General features: G+C 37.5%; 1 protein-coding gene and 1 long non-coding RNA gene across 4 annotated transcripts in view; one reads left to right on the plus strand and one right to left on the minus strand.

The window, feature by feature from the left end:
* Positions 1-23,396, plus strand: part of TBK1 (TANK binding kinase 1) — a 53,245-nt gene that overhangs the window by 16,475 nt on the left and 13,374 nt on the right. For both annotated transcript variants that reach the window (XM_078449725.2, XM_078449724.2), the window contains exons 6-12: positions 5,770-5,930; positions 8,608-8,718; positions 13,710-13,889; positions 16,125-16,321; positions 17,078-17,136; positions 17,996-18,087; positions 22,534-22,635. In XM_078449725.2, the coding sequence (XP_078305851.1) occupies positions 5,770-5,930; positions 8,608-8,718; positions 13,710-13,889; positions 16,125-16,321; positions 17,078-17,136; positions 17,996-18,087; positions 22,534-22,635 (902 nt within the window). The remainder of the gene's footprint in view (positions 1-5,769; positions 5,931-8,607; positions 8,719-13,709; positions 13,890-16,124; positions 16,322-17,077; positions 17,137-17,995; positions 18,088-22,533; positions 22,636-23,396) is intronic.
* On the minus strand, positions 2,097-23,176 carry LOC144616895 (uncharacterized). Of its 2 annotated transcripts, none has more exons than XR_013556727.2 (3): positions 22,690-23,176; positions 13,731-13,842; positions 2,097-2,230 (listed from the first exon to the last, which is right to left on the minus strand). It is a non-coding gene; the product is annotated as an uncharacterized LOC144616895 (long non-coding RNA). The 2 variants fall into 2 exon arrangements; XR_013556726.2 differs by lacking the exon at positions 2,097-2,230 and adding an exon at positions 5,859-5,947.

Below are 23,396 nucleotides of genomic sequence, written 5' to 3' on the forward strand. Positions count from 1 at the left end.
TTTGGGTTTTTGGTGTTGAGCTGTAGGAGTTTTTTTGTTTTTTTGATTTTTGTTTTTAGGATTTTAAGTAACCTCTCTACATTCAACCTGGGGCTCAAACTCACAACCCTGAGATCAAGAGTCGTATGCTCCACCGACTGAGCCAGCTGGGCACCCCCATATGAGTTCTTCATATGTCTTGGATATTAACCCTTTACCAGAGATATCATTTGCAATTACCTTCTCCCATTCAGTAGGTTGCCTTTACGATTTGTTGGTGGTTTCCTTTGTTGTGCAAAGCTTTTTATTTTAGTGTTTATTTTTGCTTTCATTTCCTTTGTGGTAACTACACTTACTGTGGTGAGTTTTGTGTAATGTATAGAATTGTTGAATCACTATGTTATACACCTGAAACTAATATAACAATGTATGTCAATTATATTTCACTAATAAAAATTTAAAACAAAAAGTCAGTACGTTTGACATGTAATCAGGAAGTTTATAATATATAGCTATCACTAATTGCTCATGGCTCTGGACTTTATCTTAAAAGTCTTAGATTATGGGAGCATTTCACTGGCTCAGTCAGTAGAGCATCTGACTCTTGATCTTGAGGTCATGAGTTTGAGCCCCCTGTTGGATATACAGATTACTTTAAAAAAAAGTCTTGGTTTCTGTGACTTTTTTCCAATTAGATTCTGCCATTGTAGTTTATAACATGGAGAATAAAATCTAACTGCCCCTATAGGTTTATTCATATTATTCTAAGTCTGCCCTGAATTTAGTGTCTTAAGTTGTTTGGTATATACTGTTATATATAACAGTATATAACCCCAAATTAATTTTTAGTTATATTTTGATAATCTTTTAATACAAAAACTTACAAATGGATTAGATTCATCCAACAAATATCTATGGGGTGCCTACTGTGTGCCAGGCAGTGTTGTAGGCCCTGGAACTTCAGCCGTGAACTGCATGCACACGATTCCTGCTCCTAGGGAACCCACATTCTAGTGGGGAAATAGTTAATAATAAGTAAATAAGATAAATTCAGGTAATTAAAGTGTTGGGAAGACAATAAAGTAATAAGATTAACAACAACTAGCAGGAGAAAGATAGCTAGGGAAAGCCTCCTTTCAATCCTAAGTGACACTTAGATGATTAAAAAGAAGCAAGCCATGCAAAGATTTGGGGGAAGAGCATGACAAGCAGAGGGAACCAGGAACTGCAAAGGCTTAGAAACAAGAATGACCTTGGAAGTTTGAGAAACAGAAAGGATGGCAGTTTGGCAGAATTTAATGAGTGAAGGGGGGGGGGGGGGTAGGAGTTGAAGTTGGAGATATAAGCAGAGGCCAGCCATAACATCACAACATACAACCCTAGTGGTTTCAACTCTGTATGACACCTCTCTCTCTCTCTCTCTCTCTCTCTCTCTCTCTCTCTCTCTCTTAAGAGAGCGAGCACACACACCAGCAGGGGAGAGGGGCAGAGACAGGGAAGAAAGGAGAGGGGGAGAGAGAGAGAAGAATGAATGTTAAGCAGGCTCCATGTTTAGCTTGGAGCCCAGCGCAGAGCTCAATCCCACAACACTGGGATCATGACCTGAGCCAGAATCAAGAGTCAGACACACTCAACCACCCGAGCCATCCAGGCGCCCCAGTCACTTCCTTTTTGTAGTAAATGTTTTACAGTGTTCCCTTCAGTGTCTTGAAATGAAATTCTTAGATATAATCAACTCGTGTGCCTAATTAAGAGAATGGCATATCACCTCGATAATAATATAAAAGAAAATATTTATAATAAATATCAGAGATACTTAATACATAAAAGTCTAGGAATAACTTTACTGACAAATTAAATAATCCAATGCTTACACTTGCACGTATTACCATTTCCAGCGCAAGTGCAGTGATAACTTGTATGTTCTGTTAATGAGTCCCACATCACAAGTGGTGGTGTCACTGACAGGATTTTCCAAACCAGTGAATAATTCTTAGTATTTTGTAACTAAACAAAACAGATTTACATAAAGGTACATTCTTGTAGCTACAAAAATACTTTGTGTACAAAAATATTTTACATTTATTTATAAGATGGAGTAATAGACTTACCACCTCCACAAATGTCTGGCAGAATATTCAGAAGTCATGCTGGATATCAGAAGCTTAGTTTTCAGAACTGTTCCCTAGTCAGCAGGATGTCTTTCCCGTCTAGTCTCTGCCCACTAAATACCGGTAGTCCTTCCCGGTAACTGTGATGAGCAAAACAAACAGCCATTACACACCAGCCTTCATGAAGCTGATCGTCCACTATCAACTATTAATGTTTCACATATCCTAGGATCATTGTTTAACTTTTGCCTCTTAACAGACTTTTAAAATGGAAAAAAACAAAACATTAAATTAACTCCCAAGTTCATGCTGTACTCTAGGCTGAAATTTTACTCTAATCTATTTCCTATTTCAGATTATGCCCAGCCCTATTTTCGTATACAGCATACCAGAAGTTATAAAAAGAGATAAATAATAGCCTGAAGCTCAGCAATCTAGAAGTATTTATATTTAAATGAAAATTTTTCTCATTTCGGAATTCCTAGACCAGATGTTAAATCTTCTCCCCTTTGTTTGTAAAAGTCCAAAGAAAATTTCAACATTCTTTCTTCCACCATTTTCAATATGATGGATATCTTTTTTTTTTTCTTTTTTAAAAAAATATTTATTTATTTATTTTGAGAGAGAGTACATGCACACAAGCTGGGGAGGGGCAGAGAGAGAATCCCAAGCAGGCTCCATGCTGTCAGCACAGAGCTCGACGTGGGGCATGATCCCACAAACCGTGAGATCATGGCCTGAGCCAAAATCAAGAGTCGGATGCTTAACCGACTGAGCCACCCAGACGCCCCTGTTATGGATATCTTAATAATGTAACCTGAGAGCTTTACAGTAGCTTTCTTCTCATGTTCCTATTCCAGATGTGGAGGCCCAGGCCCAACAATATGAAGGCCTACACAAACACAAGTAGCACATTCAGGAGAGAGCCAATGAGCAGAGATCATGTGTAACCAGCGTATATTAAGCCAGTATTAGTCACTCTGTGGGAGAATTATTTATTGCACCTTTTGTGGAAATTTCCCTGTCTCCTTCTAGAAACACTGTATCTTGTCTTCCCAGCTTGGCACCCTCGTGTGGTAGGGGATATCAGGCATACACAGGTGCTCTTGGTCTGTTCACATCACCATTTAAACACTGAGTACCAGCTACTGTGTCAAAGGTCTGGCTGGTGCTTCTTTGGATAGTAGTTTATATGCTGTGCCACAGAACCAGCAAAACCACTGAGACCCCATATATCTGGTAGACATCTGTTTAGACACTCACTTCAAACCTCTCATGCTAATCACCTCTTGATTTCTCGTTAAAATGTATTTCCCAAAAGAGTGATTCCCCCATCCCCACCTCCCACCCTGCTATACACACAGAAAATCCAGGGATGGTGACCCTTTGGAGTCATATTCACAGACCACATCATTTAGAAGCACCCTCCCCATAGTGTTTGTTACCTGCATTCATTCCCAGTCTCTTAGGCCACAGCCACATGCCACAATGTCGTAAAGCATTTGTTTTTATTTGGATGATGACTCTGCTTTGGTCCTGAGTACACTCTTGTAGCTTTATCTTCCAAGAATTTTAAAGTTTCGGTGCGTAACTTCTGTGAAGGCAGATGTCAGGAGGCTAAGCAAGTATGACTTCTGGTGGTATTCTGCAGAACTAAATGTCCGTCAGAATCTCTGTCTAGACCTGTAAGCTGCTAAGCCATGTCATATAAGATTTATTGTACTCCAGGGGTGCCTGGGTGGCTCAGTCGTTTAAGCGTCTAACTTCAGCTGAGGTCATGATCTTGAGGTTTGTGGCTTTGAGCCCTGCGTTGGGCTCTGTGCTGACAGCTCACAGCCTGGAGCCTGCTTTGGACTCTGTGTCTCCCTCTCTCTCTGCCCCTCCCCTGCTCACACACTCTCTCTCTCTTTCTCAAAAACAAGTAAACATAGGGGCGACTGGGTGGCTCAGTTGGTTTGGTGTCTGACTTCGGCTCAGGTCATGATCTCCCGGTTCATGGGTTCAAGCTCTGTGCTGATGGTTTGGAGCCTGGAGCCTGCTTTGGATTCTGTCTCCCTCTCTCTCTGCCCCTCCTCCACTTGCACTGTGTCTCTTTCTCACTCTCAAAAATAAACATTTAAAAAATTAACATAAATAAACAAACATTAAAAAAAATTGCCGGGGGGGTGGGGGGGTGGGTGACGCCTGGGTGGCTCAGTCAGTTGAGCATCCGACTCAGGTCATGATCTCAGGGCTTGTGGGTTTGAGCCCCACAATGGGCTCTGTGCTGACAGCTCAGAACCTGGAGTCTGCTTCCGTTTTTCTGTCTCCCTGTCTCTCTGCCCCTCCCCCACTCACGCTGTCTTTCTCTGTCTCTCAAAAATAAACATTAAAGAAAAAATTTTTTTAATTAAAAAGAATTTATCTGTACTCCATACATCTGTAGTGTAGCATCTTCTGGACTTAAAGTCATGTGTTTAACATCATATTAGTTACTTGTCTGGCCTACTAGATCCCCAATCAACCCAGTCAGACTAGTCCTCTGAAATAATTCTAAAAAATTTAATTTTTATCTTGGAGTCCTTATGACTTGCTCTGATGGATTGCATTTAAGAGATGAGAAAAAAGGAGTCAAGGCCACCTGATAGGTTTGGGGAATAAGTAACTGGATACATGGTGGTACAGCTTACTTAGGGGATAAAGATTAGTAAGAAACCGGTTTGAGAGCAAGACCAAGAAGAGTCTATTTTGGACATGTGAAGTTTGAGCTACTTTTTTTTTAATGTTCATTTACTTTTGAGACACAGAGCGTGAGTGGGGGAGGGGTAGAGAGAGAGAGGGAGACAGAGGATGGAAAGCAGGCTCTGTACTGATAGCAGCGAGCCCGATGGAAGGGCTCGAACTCACAATCTGAAAGATCATGACCTGAGCTGACATCAGACACTCAACACACTGAGCCACCCAGGCACCCCGAGTTTGAGCTACTTTTTAGACATTCAGGAAAACAGTAGAATATGTGAATCTGGAGCTCAGGGCAGGAAATAGTTTTGGGAGTTAAAGTATATGGGTAATTAATACCATAGGCCTCCTTGGGAGATGAAGAAATAAGGTAGTTATAAGTGTGGACAGCTACTTTGAGAAGTTTTGCTATCGTGGGAAAGAGAATTGGGTCATAGCTAGAAAGGGTCGTGAGGTCAATTTAGGTTTTTAAAAAATAGGAGATCTTAAAGCATGTATGTAAGCTAAAAGGACTGATCCAGTAGGAGGAAATTGATGCATAAAATAAAAAGGGTAATTGCAGGAATTGATTTCTGGAATTGGCGAGACATTAGTAGTATGGGTTCCGTAGCACAGATGGAAAAGTTAGCCCTTGATAGGACTAGTTCCATCATAACTGGAAAGTAGGCCTAGAGTCTAGACACATTCAAGAAGGTTGGTGTTTGGTAGAAAGCATAAGGGAGAATTGATCTCTTTTGCTTACATTTCCTCATTGAAAGACAAAGTGAGGTCATTGAAATTGAGAGTCAAAAGAGGGTGGTGTTGGAGGTTTGAGGAGGGAAAAGACGACATGAAGTAGTCTTTTCAGGTTGGGAAAGTGAAATTATTAGGGAAATATGAAGGACTTTGTAGGCATTATTAAATACCCATTTGTGTGTAATACCATAGAACACAAGTTAGTTCCTTCATCCTTTTTTTTAAGCATCCTGATATGTATGAGAGAGCAGTGCTAAGAAAAGATCATCAGAAGAAATACGGAGCAACAGTTGATCTTTGGAGCATTGGGGTAACGTTTTACCATGCAGCTACTGGATCACTGCCGTTCAGACCATTTGAAGGGCCACGTAGGAATAAGGAAGTGATGTAAGTGATTTCTCCATCTAAAATTAGAAATAATTTTTAAAGTGTACTTTTGCTTTATTTTGTTTTGTCATATGTTAGAGGTATATGCTAATGAAAATTGATTTAGCCATCATTTCTGATATTTTAAGCTATTTGGTTTTGAATAAGAGTGCAGCCTTATAAAGTGCTTAGGCATAATTTTTCTTATTGTGTTAAAATATCTTACGTACAAAGTATAAATGGCATCCAGTCTTTGGCCCATCATTAAAAATACACTGCTTTCTGGATTATATTTCAGAAATGTTATATATGTTTATTTCTTTTTGTGTACTACTTATCAGGGATTTTCTTTTATGTAACTGAAAAAAATTGTACTTCTGTGGAGTACCAGAACCATTACCAGATGTAAAAGAAATAAAATTTTTACCCTGAACTGATCTGATTTCTTTTACCATTTCAAAAATAACATTTAATATACTATTAAATTTTTTTCTAATGTTGTGGTTTCAGTCCAAAGACTGAATGCATTTTACTAGTACATTATACCTTTATGTTTTGCCATAATTATTAGAAAATAGTTGCTGTGTGTAAAATCACTGTTGTAAACCAAATAATGGAGGAAAAGAGATGGAATTCTAGATGTGAAATTTATTATATAACATCTGTACACTGACCACACACCTTTTTATTGTGAGAGAAATTAGCGAATGACCTTGCTTCCTGAGAAACAGCCAATCCACGCACACATAAACTTACGAGGTTATGAATGTTGTTTAGAGAATGTTTGGGGACAGTAACTCACTGACAGCCCAGTGTATCCAATCATTCTTTAAATCTTACCTTTTCCCTCAGACCTTTATATTTGACCAGGCCTTTTGTAAGCAAACACGACTTAAATAATCACAACTGTAAAAATACAGTCTTTAATCTCATCTCAGGAAATTGAGGGAGAAGCATATTTTTCTGTTTGTTGATTTCAGGAGGTAAAACCAGCTGATATAATGACTTTTGCTAAAACCTGGATATCTACCTGTTTTCAGCAAGGACAGAGCACCTCTTCATGGGAAGAAGACATCCATTACTATAGTGATGATTTTGGTGTAACATCATTTTGAACCTGCTTTTGCAGCAGCGTCCATTTTGTAAAATCTCTTCATTAATGAAGGCTGAGAGTAAATTTGTGTTTTTCTCATTGAACATAAGTTGCGCCTAATAGTTTACCATGTTTTTATTGTCGTACATACATTTTAAAGCTTTTGAGGCATTTCTTGCTGTCCTAAAAATGGATTAAATAAAAGCATGATGCTTCCTAATAAAGGAAACATGTGACCCATCAGCAACTAGAAATACCTGATAACTTTGTCATCATGTGCACAGATACATCATTAGAAGAGTTTTCTTTCTTTATATGCACAGAAACTCTGGTTTTGGGGAACACTGATAATGAACATTGAGAGGTGCTTGAAGTAGTAATAACACCTGTTTTACTATCAAAGGATGCATCTGCCTCACATTATAGCTGTGTTGCCCCCTCAGTGTCTCATTTACATGTTGTCAATGTACTTTTATATGGATCTTATCAACATTAGTAAAGCTTTTCTAAGAATGTTAAGCACTCCTTTAAGGATTCTGTTTTCATTCTATTCATTTCTTTTTTCTTGCATGAAACTCACATATCTCTACTTACTCCTCCACAGTCAGACCTTTCTCATGTGAGTGTACCTTATTTTTATTAATTTCCTTCTTCTGTGAAAACTCTGTTAAGGCCGAAACCCCAGCTGCCTCTTTAGGAAAGAGGCAAGTGATCCAAATCAGTGGTACTACTGGTTTGTTGTACTTTTTAGAGAAAAAATGATTTTTCTCAGAGCACATTTATGTAGACATTAAACAAACAAAAAATTATGCCCAAAATAATATCTATAAATTCATCGAAGACAGCTATATTAGGTTTCACATTTTCACCTGGATGAAAGTATTCCAGAAGGCATGAACTTTTATTTCTCCCTCACTCTCAGGTTTTGTTTAGGAAAGTGCTGAAACCTAAGAGGCTGCTTTTATTGACTTGCTGCATCTTTTATAGTATTCTTTTGCTTCCCCATCCATCTCTTTCTTCCGGTCATCTTTATTTTTATCACCTACCTCAAGGATCAAATTCAATTTGGCTTTTAATTTTGGTACACACACCTATTCCTGTATGTGTATATATTTTTTCAGTATGCAAAGAATCTTTCTGAAACTATGCTGTGTATAGTTTTGTCTTCTTTAAAAAAAAATCAGGCTGTTGTTCATTCTGCAGTGATTTCACAGTCCAGTTGACTGCCTGTGGATAATTTGGGTAAAAGGGATTTTAATGGCCTAGAGATATTCTGTAACATAACTTTTTTTGTGTTTGCTCGATTTTTTCAGATGGAAAAAATTAATATTTTTGTTGTGAACATCAAGCTGCTGTTATATGGCACTCTGAGATCCCAATGAAAATTAATTATGGCATATATAAAATAATCGTACAACCACTATTCTACTTCAGTCAGTCAGATTCAAAGTATTTTGATTGTTTTATGGATCCTCTGAACATCAATCACAAAGTTTCGTCTAGTAGATAATTGTAGGTGCAACTGAGGAAATATTTTTGCAAAGCCCATTGATAGGCTCTGCAATGAGGAACTGCTTAATTTATTCTCCATCTATTCCTCCCAAGGTATAAAATAATTACTGGAAAGCCTTCTGGTGCAATATCTGGAGTACAGAAAGCAGAAAATGGACCAATCGACTGGAGTGGAGACATGCCTATTTCTTGCAGTCTTTCTCGGTCAGTGTGGTGTATGCAGCTCTTCTTTTTTTGCACTTTGGTGTTTGGGATCTTCAATGAGTAAAGTCACAGATACTTAAGTGTAGTTTGGTTTGGGGTTTTTTTGTTTCTATGTTGTTGTTGTTTTTAAGATTTTACTATGTTTTAGGTGTGCTTTGATAGGTGATTTTAGTCTTTGTGGCAATGTAAAGATGGATTCTGATCTATATGCGTAATTTTGCCAGAGGTCTGTTAGGGCAGAAGGCATACATTTTCAGGATTGCTAATCATTAGTCTTAGAATTCTGTCCACTGTAGGAATCCAGCTTAGGGACCTTTGTATCTTTTATATTGATCATCCATATTGATGGATGGTGATACAGATACAGATGATACAGATAGGAATAACTAGATACAGATAGGAATGGTGATACAGATAGGAATAACTAGAGTTCTAAAAAACAAACCCTCAAGAAGTTTATTTAGTTTTGTTTAATTTTTTTATTTTGGAGAGAGAGAGTGAGTGGCAGAGAGGGGCAGAGGCAGAGAGAGAGAGAGAGAATCGATCTTAAGCAGGCTCTGTGCTCAATACAGAGCCTGATGTGAGGCTCGATCTCATGACCCTGAGATCATGACTGAGCTGGAAGCAAGAGTGGACACTTAACCTACTGAGCCACCCAGGTGCCCCAAACACTCGAGAAATTTAGTATTATCTTCATTTTTAAAAAGTACTCATATTATTGAAAAGGTAAGAATTAATAGTTTTCTACTACATTTTTCAGCATTCCAAATGTTCAGATGGGTCTTTTTTAACTTAGTAGCCAGAACTCAGAAACGTTATTATTGTCAGACATGAATTCTGTTATCACAAAGAAAAATTTAAGGAGAAAGAAATTAGAAGTAGAGAGTAAATTATTTTAGATTTTACTCTGGAAATAAAGCCAAAACACTCATCAATATTCAGAATTTCTGATTCCTGGGGTTCCTGGGTGGCTCAGTCAATTAATCATCCATCTCTTGATTTTGGCTCAGGTCACGATCTCATAGTTCATAAGATCAAGCCTTACATCAAGCTCCACACTGACAGTGTGGGGCCTACTTGGGATTCTGTCTCTCCCTCTCTGCCCTTCTGCTGCTCATGCGTGCATGCACACTCTTTCTCTCAGAAAGAAGGAGAGAGAGTGAGAAAGAAAGAAGAAAGAATAGAATTTCTGATTATTGAATTAACTTCCATTTTTCCTGAGTATGGCAGTTATATAATCCACAAGTAATACAGGTTATGATTTACTGGCTTAACTACCTATTATAATTTGTGGGTGCTTTTTGTATGATTTTCTACATATAAAAAAAAGAAAGAATTTAAATATTTAATATTTTAAATATTGAATATTATTATTTAAATCATCTATATAAGCTAATAAAATATCACCTATCATTTTATATTTCAATGTCTGCGAAATTCATTTAAACTAAGAGTTCTAATTCTAAAATCATTTTTGAAAACTATTCTGACAGTTTCATTTTTGTGTGTTGTTTAAAGAAGTCTCCAAAACAAAATTGGGTCATGCAGCCAGCATTATGAAGAGACATTCATTTCATTCGGGAACAGAAATTGCATATTGTCATAGTGATTTGTGTTAACTTTTGATTTAGAAAATACTCATTTTTGGAATCTCAGGCAAAACATAAAATGTAAAGGCGTCAGGAACACTGGCTTTTTAATAATTGCTGAAACTTAGAATCAGTAATTTGACAATCTGAACTACAGATTACATATTTCAGGAGGGTAGCAGGTCTTAACCTGCCTAATTAGTCTTGAGCATACTGAATTATAAATTCTTTGATATAAATTGCTTAGGTAACAGAAAACATATCATATAATCTTACGGGGTTTTTTTAATAGTAAGGACTTCAAGTACTACAAATCAGCAGTGAAAACGACTATCAAAAATAAAGCAACTATAAAAAAAGATAACCATCACTTCTTATATGTATTAGCCAAGACTGATAACAAGGGAGAAAAACCTAAGTCAGCTGGTTTAAGTAAAGAAGGATATAGATTGGCCTTGTAATTAAAAGTATACATATGTATGTGACTCAAAGCCCAGCTGAATCCTTGGACTCAGACTGTGTCATCAAGACTTGGTCTCTTCAAATTGTTCAGGTCTGCTTCTGTCTGATTTGTTTTTACTTTAGGTCAGCCGCAAGGTGGCTGCTACCATTCCCAGACTCACACTCTCAAAGCTTTGAAAGCCCAGTGGGAAGACAGACTTTCTTGCCTGATAGTTTGAGCAAAGACTTCTAGGTTGATTCTCACTTCACTAACCTGCATGCTATCACCTGCTCACCTCCAACTAACCATAATAACCATACCTGGCTGTCATGCCCATCTCTGCACAGGGAGATAGTAGAGGAGAGGTATGGATTCTCTTACAAAAGGAGGGAGAATAGATACCTGTTAGTCAAAACTTAAAATATCCACTACTAGGGCACCTGAGCAACTCAGTCGGTTGAACATTCGACTCTTGATTTTGGCTCAGGTCATGGCTCTAGGCCATGTGTGTTAGTCTCCACGCTGAACATGAAGCCTGCTTAAGATTCTCTCTCCCTCCACTCCTCTCCCTGCCATCTGCCCCCTTCTCCCGCTTGTATGTGCACTCTCTTTCTCTCTGTCCAAAATAAAAAAAAAAATAAGATCTCCACTACCTACTTTAAAAACTCTTAACAAAGATTTTTTCCAGTGTCTGCTATATAGTCAAGAATGTATTTTTTTTTACTTTTTTTTTAATGTTTATTTTTTATTTTTGAGAGAGAGCATAAGTAGGGGAGAGGCCGAGAGAGAAAGGGAGACAGAATCTGAAGCAGGCTCCAGGCTGTCAGCACAGAGCCCTATGCGGGGCTCGAACCCATGAACCATGAGATCATGACCTGAGCTGAAGTTTGATGTTTAACCGACTGAGCCACCCAGGTGCCCCAAGAATATATTTTTAAAACTATTTGAAATTCCATAATTGAGAGTCTATTTGAATATACTGTGTAATTCATTGAAAGCATGAGAAAGAAAAAATGTCCTTCCATTTTTTTTTTTTTTTTTTTTTTTAATCTAAGCCTACAAGGGGCGCCTGGGAGGCTCAGTTGGTTAAGCATCTGACTTCAGCTCAGGTCATGATCTCACAGTATGTGAGCCCCACGTCGGGCTCTGCTGACAGCTCAGAGCCTGGAGCCTGCTTCAGATTCTGTGTCTCCCTCTCTCTCTGCCCCTCCCCTGCTCATGCTGTGTCTCTCTCTGTCTCAAAAATAAATAAAAACATTTTTAAAACTTAAAAAAAAAACCTAAGCCTACTAGTCAAAGATTATCTCTAGTTGAATTGGCACTAATTGATTGTCAGACAATTACATTAATTTTACTTACTGAAGAAGTATACTTCAAAAAAAATAGCAGTATACTACAAAAGGCATATAAATTCAGCATTAAAAATTATATATTTGAGGGACACCCTAGGTGGCTCAGTTGGTTAAGCTTCCAATTCTTGATTTTGGTTCAGGTCGTGATCCCATGGTTTGGGAAATTGAGCCCCAAATCGGGCTCTGCACTAACAGCAAGGAACTTGCTTGGGATTTTCTCCTTGTTTCTCTGCGTGTGTCGTCCCCCCCCCCCCCCCCCCCCCCGCTTGCTCTCTGTCTCTGTCTCTCAAAAATAAGTAAACTTAAAAAAATTATATATTGGAGAAGCATATTAAAAGGACATTAGAGGTGCCTGGGTGGCTCAGTCAGTTAAGCATCTGAATTTCGTAGTTCTTGAGTTTGAGCCTCACATCAGGCTCTCTGCTGTGGAAACAGTCCCCACTTTGGATCCTCTGTCCCCTTCTCCCTCTGCCCCTTCCCAGCTCAGGCCCGTGCACTTTCTCTCAAAAATAAATAAATAAATAGATTGATAGATTGATTAGATAAGTAGATGGACAAATAGACATTAAAGGGATGCCTGACCTTGGGCGCCTAGGTGGCTCAATCAGGTAAGCATCTAACTCTTGATTTCGGCTCAGGTCATGCTCACGGCTCATTGTGTTCAAGCCCTGCTAAATGCACAGAGCACAGAGCTTGCTTAAGATTCTCTCTCCCCTCCCCTCTCTCTCTGCTCCTCCCCATTCTCTCTCTCTTTCTCTCAAAATAAATAAACTCTTTTTTAAAAAGGTGGAGGGGGGGGCCCTGGATGGCTCAGTCAGTTAAGCATCTGACTCTTGATTTCAGCTTAGGTCATGATCTCATGGTTCGGGAGTTCGAGCCTCACATCGGGCTCTGTGCTGTTAGCATAGAGCCTGCTTGGGATTCTCTCTCTCTCTCTCTCTCTCTCTCTCTCTCTCTCTGCCACTCTCACACTCTCTCTCAAAAATAAATAAACTTTAAAAAAAAAAAAAACCAAACGACACTAAAAACCCTGAAATTAAACCATTATCTTATCCTCATAACTGCCTGGTTCTAATCAACTGATCTCACCTGGATAGCCATGTATATATACATATATAGATTGTGTTTGGAAAATGAGAAAACTTGGGAAGGGACGAATCAAAGAGAATAATCAATAAAAGATAAGTTAACATAAAAATACCATAACCCCAGGGGCACCTGGGTGGCTCAGTTGGTTAAACGTCAGACTCTTGGTTTCGGCTCCGGTTATGATCTCGCAGTTCGTGAATTTGAGTCCCACATCAGGCTCTGTGCTGGTGGCACAGAGCCTGCTTGGAATATTCTCTCTCTCTCTCTCTTTCTCTCTCTCTCTCTCTCTCTCTCTCTCTAAATAAACAAACTTTTCAAAAAATACCATAACTCCTGATGCATTGACAGGTAATTTTAAACCAAGGTTACCTGACATTCTGAAAAGTTGGCAGATTTTTTTAAATCTTAAATTAATCTAAGTAATAGCAATTCCTTTGATTTGTTGGTAAATATTATGATCTTGTATCTGGACAGAATGTAACATTCACTCTTCAAGTAACTTTCTCAATACTATTTTAGGGGCCTTCAAGTTCTACTTACCCCTGTTCTTGCAAACATCCTTGAGGCAGATCAGGAAAAGTGTTGGGGTTTTGACCAGTTTTTTGCAGAAACTAGTGATATACTTCATCGGATGATAATTCATGTTTTTTCACTGCAACAAATGACAGCTCATAAGATTTATATTCATAGCTACAATACGTAAGTACCTCTTTATGTTTTCATCCTGTATCATAATGTTGTGTTTTGTTTTGTAATTATCTTCCTAAATTAGAAGAGGAAATGGAAAAGATGTCTCAGCTTCTCTAAAAGTACCTACCCACTTCTCACTTAGGAAATTATGTTTGAGCCTGGTTAGTACTTGGATGGGAAATTATGTTTGAGTGTTTACTAAATTCTTTTTTGCTTATTTTTGGAGTAAAAAGATCAATTTTCTACTTTTATAAAATATACAGGTAAATTAGCTTGTTCTTAAACTGCAACTTTTACAAGACTATTTTTGTTTCTGTGCCTTCTCTCTTACATAATCACATAACCACAAATAACATCCACAAATCCATAAATGGGCTAGGTTTTATTAAGAGTATTATGGTCAGGGTCACCTGGCTGAGTCAGTAGACCATGTGACCCTGAGTTCAAGCCCCATGTTGGGCATAGAGCCGACTTACAAAAAAAAAAAAAAAAGAAAAGAAAAAAATTTACAAGTACTATCCTATCATTTAAAAAACATTAAAGCATAAGTCTTAAATATAGCTAGCATAGTTATTATTTGCATATGTGGCATAAACCCCTTATTAGGTGCTGGAGAAGTAATCATTTGTTTTACCTAAACAAAAACACATTGTACCTATATTAGAAAAAAAAAATCTACCTATGTGATAGAACTGCATTTAACTAAATACACTCACACTTACATGTAAAGCTAAGGAAATCTGAATATCATAGGTGGATTATATCAGTATCCATATCCTGGATAGGATACATACACTATTCATATAGTATAATAATATATCATATGCAGGATGTTAACATTGGGGGACACTGGGTGAAGGGTATATGGTATCACTGTGTATTATTTCTTACAACTGCATGTCAGTCTACAGTGACCTCAAATGTTCTTTAAAATGAAGGGGGCACAGGGCGCCTGGGTGGCTAGGTCGGTTAAGCGTCCGACTTCAGCTCAGGTCATGATCTCACGGTCCGTGAGTTCGAGCCCCGCGTCGGGCTCTGTGCTGACAGCTCGGAGCCTGCCTGGAGCCTGTTTCAGATTCTGTGTCTCCCTCTCTCTCTGCCCCTCCCCTGTTCATGCTCTGCCTCTCTCTGTCTCAAAAATAAATAAACGTTAAAAAAAAAATTAAAATGAAGGGGGCAGCTCTTTCTGCCCTCGGGTCCTGTCCCTGTGCTATAATAAAAACACCTTTTGTACTGAAAAAAATAAAAATAAAATGAAGGGGAAAAAACATTACACCCATTCTGCGTGCCTTAATGTCTGTTTTGACAAGAGTCAGATAGCAGTTCTGATATCTTATAAAACCTTTACTGGCAATTAATGTATTCAGGAATAAAATTAATTAGATAAAGTAATATTTTAGGTACTAATATGTAATATGTATAATATACTGTTAATATAAGCATAAAAGAATACAATATAATGAATAAAATAATATTAATATAAAATTAGACTAAATGTGTATTATTCATCTTTATTTTGTTATGTAATAGCGTGAATAAATCTGTGTCAGAGTTAGGTGTTGGCAACTATTTCATTTTAAGAACATATGTGAACATTAAAAAGCCCACCCAAGCCTGAGCCAGATCACAGCCTTTCCACTGAAATGTCTCTTTGATTGCATAGATCTGTTTAGGGAGAATCTACTTTTCCCCCTAAAACATCATTTTGAAAATACCTGGTTGTATTAATTCATTCAACAAATATTTATAGTCACGTCACAGATACCACTGTGAGTTCTTTGTCATTTAATCCTCACAGCAGCTCTGTGAGGTGGGTACTATCGCTTGTGTTTTATAGATGAGGAAACAGCATAGAGGTGTTAAGTAACTTAAGGTGTTTCAGCAAGTCAGTATAACTGGAATTTGAACCCACGTAGTCTGATCCAGAGTCCTTGCTCTAAAGTGCTGTGTTATGTTGGCTCCCCATTATTCAACATGAAGAATCCTGTATCTTATACATATTCAGTATAGGTGTTCAGACATAAAAGTATTCTAGAATGGATTACTGCATAGACAGGTCTGTGCAATTTTCAGTTTGATAGACATTATAGTATCCACATCAACAAAACAGTGTTTCTATAGACCTGCCATGATCTGAAGTATCTCTTAGAAAGAAATGTTGTACCTCCCTCCCCCCCCCACACACACAGATTTACTTCCTACTCCATCCCAGTAATGTTGTCCCTTTGCATTTTTCTCACACAGTGCTACTGTATTTCATGAACTGGTATATAAACAAACCAAAATTATTTCTTCAAATCAAGAACTTATATATGAAGGACGACGTTTAGTTATAGAACCTGGAAGACTGGCACAGCATTTTCCTAAAACTACTGAGGAAAATCCCATCTTTGTAGTGAGTCGGGAACCTCTGAGTACCATAGGATTGATATACGAGAAAAGTAAGTTGGAATTTTTCTAGTGTTCTTCATAGCCATTAAAAAAAAAAAATGACCTGTAAAAATGTTGGCATCTTCATAAAGTTGATTGATGACGACAGTAATGTAGAATTTTCAAAAACTTAAAAATTTTGTAAATAAGTTGAATGAGACTAGTAATAAAATTGAAAAGCCTTATAGGAACATAATTTGACCTTAAATATTTTGTGTCATAAAATGGTAGTTTGTCATGTATACTTTACTGTAGCTCTCTGCTTTTAGTATTTTACTAACATTCAAAATAACCTTTTGTATCACAAGTTTGAGCCAATATTTATTGTGTCCACTGTGAATAGGACACTTTGTCAGGCTTTGGAGTCTATGAAAAATTAGATCTACATTTTGGAATCTTAAATTATTAATTGTACTGGTGAAAAAAAAAATTACCCAGATTTTTACTTTTCTGTTTGGATCTTTGGGATTTGATTTAGATTTAAAGAGAAGCATTGAGCTTGTGTTGTATTGGAATATATCTAAGAAAAGAACTAAACTCCTTAGAAATATTTTGGGTAATTTCTTAGTTGTTAAGGAATGAGCATTTTTGCTTCAAGTGATTTTTTTTTTTAACCAGGAAAGAACATAAAAGAGTTTTGTTACTAATGTTTAATTTGGGGGTAATGTAGATGTTAATGTTTAATTTAGAGATTGCTATATAAAAGCTATAGTAATTTATTCAAAATACTTTATTTCTGATTTTAATTTTTTTACTTCATATTTCAGTTTCCCTTCCTAAAGTACATCCACGTTACGATTTAGATGGGGATGCTAGCATGGCTAAGGTTAGTGTTTAATTAAGTTGCTATGTAAACATCTGAATTAAAATTATCTTATCAACAATGGAAGCAATAAAATGTATTATCTTTACATACGCCTATACGATTTAGGAAATTATTCATTTAAGTTGTTATCCATTGCAGGGGCGCCTGGGTGGCTCAGTCAGTTAAATGTCCGACTTAGGCTCAGGTCATGATCTCATAGTTTGTGAGTTTGAGCCCTGTGTCGGTCTCTGTGCTGACAGCTCGGAGCCTGAGCCTGCTTCGATTCTGTGTTTCCCATTCTGTCTGCTCCTCCTTGGCTCGTGCTCTATCCCTGTCTGTCTCTCAAAAATATAATGTTCAAAAAAAAAAATTGTTACCCAATGCAGATTATTTTGTTCTTTTTTGTTAATTTTTTTTTTTTAACATTTATTTAATTTTTAGAGACAGAGTGAGACAGAGCATGAGTGGGGGAGGAGCAAAGAGAGAGAGGCGGGGACCCAGAATCCAAAGCAGGCTCCAGGCTCAGAGCTGTTAGCACAGAGCTCAATGCAGGGCTCAAACCCACAGACCACGAGAGACCATGTCCCAAGCCGAAGTCAGACGCTTAACTGACTGAGCCACCTGGGCACCCCTCTTTTCTTCTTTATATCTTTTGTTAAATTCCTAAGAAAATTTTCTCTATTGAGACAGAACATGTTTAACATTATCATGTTAAGGCTGAAATATTTATTGTATCTGTCCTTAGCTTTTAGAAATTGGTAGTTTGTGTTTTTAAATTAACCTGATAAAAATATATAAGCTTGAAAATTTTTCTGTAAAAGTTTTTCTTATCCTTTGCCACAATTTGCACCAAATACTGACATTTGTGTTTCTTTATTAGGCAATAACAGGAGTTGTATGTTATGCTTGTAAAATTGCCAATACCTTGCTGCTTTATCAGGAATTAATGCGAAAGGGGATACGATGGTTGATGTAAGTAATAGACTGAAATTTGAAAATGAGTGGTAACCACTCCATCATTGATACTTTACCTCTTCAGACTAAGAAGCATCAAGTGCTTGGGGTTTTTTATTGTTTGGTTTGGTTTGGTTTTTAAAGATTTTATCTTTCCTTTTTTGATTTTATTTTTTTGAGAGAAAGAGAGAGACAGAATGGGAGCAGGAGAGGGGGCAGAGGGAGAGAGAGAAAGGGAGAGAGAGAATCCCAACCTGGCTCCATGTTCTGTGCAGAGCCCAGCACAGGGCTCGATCCCACTAACTGTGAGACCATGACCTGAGGTGCAATCAAGAGTCACATGCTCAACTGACTGAGCCACCCAGGCTCATTCCTAAAGATTTTATTAAGTCATCTCTACACCCAGTGTAGGGCTCGAACTCACTACCGCAAGATCCAAAGTCACATGCTCCACCTACTGAGCCAGCCAGGCACCCCTTCTGTAATATTATAATGCATTTGTTTCACATTTGGTGTACAAAACATTTAGCAACTATTTTTTTATTTGATTCCTGCAGCAACTTGTAAGATACATAGGACAAATAGTATCTGAATTTTAAAACTTATGCCACACTGTAGTACAGGGTGATGGTAAATGAATTCTTTTTCCAAGGACTTGACTCAGCTGTCATTTCACTCTCTTGGTGGGTGGCCTTTGGCATTGTTGTAATCCACGATAGTCTGGACTTGTTCTAGAATTCTAGCCCCAGGCAACCTCTCATATGCTTTCTGTCTATATAGATTTGCCTATTCGAGACACTTCATATAAATGTATAATCAATTATACAGTGGAGTACACACTCACCTTGACAAGCAATAAGAGCTGGGTTTTTTTGTTTGTTTTTTTGTTTGTTTTTTAAGTAAATCATGTTAATATAGTTACTCTGGGTCAGAATATTGATTAATTAAGTATTATCTTTCCTGAAAGTGACCCTAAGAAATATTTTGTGGATGAATATGATTTGCACCCCCCCCTTTTTTTTTTTTTTTTTTTTACTTTTCATGATTTGTAGATGTTCTTTCCATCTGATAGAAGTGGAGAATAAATGGTCTCTCTTGAACATCATGCCTCTAGTTTCTGTACACCATCATTTAAGGCTTTTGAATTTTATACACACACAGCAATGGCCTCGTGTTCCCTGGGATCATAATGCTCTTTGGCCTACTGCTTGTGACAGTTTATACGTACCTCCCTCACGCCTATCCTTCCCTTCTTACGAAAGCATGTCATCATTCTCATTCTGCTGGTGCTTTAAGAAGAAAAAAGAATGACACTTTTTTTGTTAAACTCATAAATTTATGGGTTTTTTTTTAGGTGTTCACATATCCAGCTTATAAGCCTATGCTTTTCTCTTTCCATTAAGAAGGCTTTTTGTTTTTACTAAATAATTTCTGGAAAAATCTGAGTGTTGACTCCATTTACTTTTGTGGTATTGTAACTAACAGCTCTCGTGTTCTCTTGTTCTTGTTATGTACCACAGTCACTGCTCCGTGAAGCTTTTATTCCTTTTACCTATTAACTTTTGGTTTAATAAGTCATGAGAAAATAGTTTTTTGTTTTGCTTTGGTTTTTGGTTTGGGGTTTTTTTTGAAAATGGGTTTTTTTTTTAAATTTTTTTATTTAAAAAAATTTTTTGGGGGTGCCTGGGTGGCTCAGTCGGTTGAGCGTCCGACTTCAGCTCAGGTCACAATCTCACGGTCCGTGAGTTCGAGCCCCACGTCGGGCTCTGGGCTGATGGCTCAGAGCCTAGAGCCTGCTTCCGATTCTGTGTCTCCCTCTCTCTCTGCCCCTCCCCCGTTCATGCTCTGTCTCTCTCTCTCTCAAAAATAAATAAACGTTAAAAAAAAATTAAAAAAAAAAATTAATGTTTATTTTTTGAGAGAGAGAGAGAGAGCAGGGGCGGGGCAGACAGAGAGAGGGAGACACAGGATCCGAAGCAGGTTCCAGGCTCTGAACTGTCAGCACAGAGCCCGATGTGGGGCTCAAACCCACAAGCTGTGAGATCATGCGTGACCTGAGCCGAAGCCAGATGCTTAACTGACTGAGCCACCCAGGCACCCTGAAAATGGTTTTTAATGTAGACCACTGCTGGCAAGCTTTTTCAGTTAGTAATTTTTTTTCCCTTTTTTTTTTTTTTCCACCAATAAAGGACTTTATTTGAAATCTGTGTCTGTTCCATGTTTCAAACACAACAGTTTTGTATTAGAAATACAGCTCTCTGCCGCTAAGTATGGGGGATATTTGCCCTGCTAATTAACCAAAATTAAAAGGATCCAAAGAGACAGAGAGTGACCAAAGAAAGCCTCTGGTGGTCTATGAACTTGAGCTCCTGTCTCTCATACTCCTTTGTTGTTAATTTTTTTTAATCAAAATAATTTTTTTAGGAATAGAATTTAGTGATTAATCACTTAGTAACACCTAGTGCTCATCCCAGAGTCCTCCTTAATGCCCAGTACCCCCTCAGCACTTCCTCCCACCCAACACCCCACCACCAACCTTCAACTTGTTCTCTGTATTTAGGAGTCTCTTATGGTTTATCTTCCTCTCTGTTTTTACGTTATTTTTGCTTCCCTTCCCTTATGTTCATCTGTTTTGTATCTTAAATTCCTCATATGAGTGAAATCATAAGATATTTATCTTTCTCTGACTTATTTTGCTTAGCATAATACACTCTAGTTCCATCCACATTGTTGCAAATGACAAGATTTCATTCTTTTGATTGCCGAGTAGTACTCCGTTGTATATATATATACCATATCTCTTTTATCCGTTCATCTATTGATGGACATTTGGGCTCTTTCTGTACTGTAGTGCAATTGCTGGGTAAGAGGGTAGTTCTATTTTTAATTGTTTGAAGAACCTCCATACTGTTTCCCAGAGTGGCTGCACCAGTTTGTGGTCCCACCAACAATGCAAAAGAGATCATCTTTCTATGCATCCTCACCAATAGTCATGTTGCCTGAGTCGTTAATTTTAGCCATTCTGACAGGCGTGAGGTGGTATCTCATTGTGGTTTTGATTTGTATTTCCCTGATGATGAGTGATGTTGAGCATTTTTTCATGTGTCGGTTGGACATCTGGATGTCTTCTTTAGAAAAGTGTCTATTCATGTCTTTGGCCCATTTCTTCACTGGATTATTTGTTTTTGGGTGTTGAGTTTGATAAGTTCTTTATAGATTTTGGATACTAACCCTTTATCTGATATGTCGTTTGCAAATATCTTCTCCCATTCCGTCAGTTGCCTTTTAGTTTTGCTGATTGTTTCTCTGTGCAGAAGCGTCTTATCTTGATGAGGTCCCAATAGTTCATTTTCACTTTTGTTTCCCTTGCCTCTGGGTGACATGTCAAGTAAGAAGTTGCTGTGGTTGAGGTCAAAGAGGTTGTTGCCTGTTTTGTCCTCTTGGATTTTGATTGTTTCCTGCCTTACATTGAGGTCTTTCATCCATTTTGAGTTTATTTTTGTGTATGGTGTAAGAAAGTGTCCCAGGTTCATTCTTCTGCATGTCGCTGCCCAGTTTTCCCAGCACCATTTGCTGAAGAGACTTCTTTCCACTGGATATTCTTTCCTGCTTTGTCAAAGATTAGCCGGCCATACGTTTGTGGGTCTATTTCTGGGTTCTCTATTCTGTTGCATTGATCTGTGTGTCTGTTTTTGTGCCAGTACCATACTGTCTTGATGGTTACAGCTTGAAGTCCAGAATTGTGATGCCTCCAGCTTTGATTTTCTTTCTCAAGATTGCTTTGGCTATACGGGGTCTTTTCTGGTTCCATACAAATTTTAGGATTGTTCCAGGTCTGTGAAGAATGCTTGGTGGTATTTTGATAGGGATTGCCAGTTAGTAAATATTTTAGACTTTGTGGGCCATATAAGGTCTCTTATTTATTTATTTATTTATTTATTTATTTATTTATTTATTTATTTTTACAGCCTTTAAAAATATAAGTATCATTCTTAGCAAAAGCAAACATCAGGCCTTAGTTTGTTGACCCTTAGTGTAGACCAAAAGCCCTCCAGTTTTATTATTAATTATGTCATCCTCCTTCTTCAGAGATCATAATTTATGAGCAGTAAAAATTAATTCTGGTGGTATAAAGCATAACACATATGGCTTATTTGTATGATTGTAGTTTAGTTTACACTGTTTAATATAATTTTAATGCCTTAGATTTCTAAACTGTTAACCCAATAAGTAGTAACTAATGGCCCGTGCCCTAGATATGTATAAGGGTCACAGAGATGCTTTCAGTAATAAAAAGTGAATTGGTGAGACTCAGGCCAAGGGGGACAAAAATGAATTGGCTTTCATAATATAAGACTGTTAATAAACTTGTCTGAAGAGTAGTAACAGCAGTGTAATTAGTGATGGACAAGAGGAAACAAATCATTCCTTAGGTAAACTAATGAGGGTATTATTATTTTTTAGAGAATTAGTTAAAGATGATTATAATGAAACTGTTCACAAAAAGACAGAAGTTGTGATCACACTGGATTTCTGCATCAGAAACATTGAAAAAACTGTGAAAGTGTAAGTAGATTACTTCCTTACTAATAGTGGTGAAAATGTTAAACATTCACTTACGTCGTTATCCTTGGCGTAGTAGAACATGCTGTGCAAGTGTTTGAGTCGAGCCCCCACTTTCGATTGAGTTACTTCCTCACAAAGCCAAAATTATTTAGTTGTCTCAGTACGAAGTGAACATTTGGCAGCATTTCTCCTTCCCCTTACAAAGGAAGAGGTAATCTGACAGAAACGTCTCAGTTTTTAATTTTGCAAAGCAGACACTCTGAATAGGAAGATATAGAACCTACAGTCAACAAAGGAAGCGGGAAGAGGTGTTCTAGAACTGTATTTTAGTAGTTGTAGAATTTGGGGATTACTTTTAGTTTACTCTTACTTATTAATCTTATCCCTGAGACTGTTTTGAAACAATATTTTAGACTTCTCTCTTTTTAGGCTGTATTATTTGTACTGCAGAGAAAATATAATAATTGAATTCAGTATGACCTCCAATCTGTAATCTAGTAGTTTGACCATTATCATGGCGTAAGACTGTTGGAAATTAAGTTGTCTTTTATATTTTGTATAAAAATTTGTAAGTAGGAGTATATAAAATTCCTTCTTTACAGACATCAAGTTTTCTTGGAATCTGTTGCTTGTAGGCTTTGCATTCAATATTTTATTCTTAAATAGTTACGATAATAAAAACTCAGGTATAATTTATAAAACATCTTTTAAAATCTTTATATTCAAAAATCTGTATATTCATTATGCTCATTGAATTTTTC

Source organism: Panthera onca, chromosome B4, assembly GCF_046562875.1.
Source record: "Panthera onca isolate mPanOnc1 chromosome B4, mPanOnc1 haplotype 2, whole genome shotgun sequence".
NCBI lineage: Eukaryota > Metazoa > Chordata > Mammalia > Carnivora > Felidae > Panthera > Panthera onca.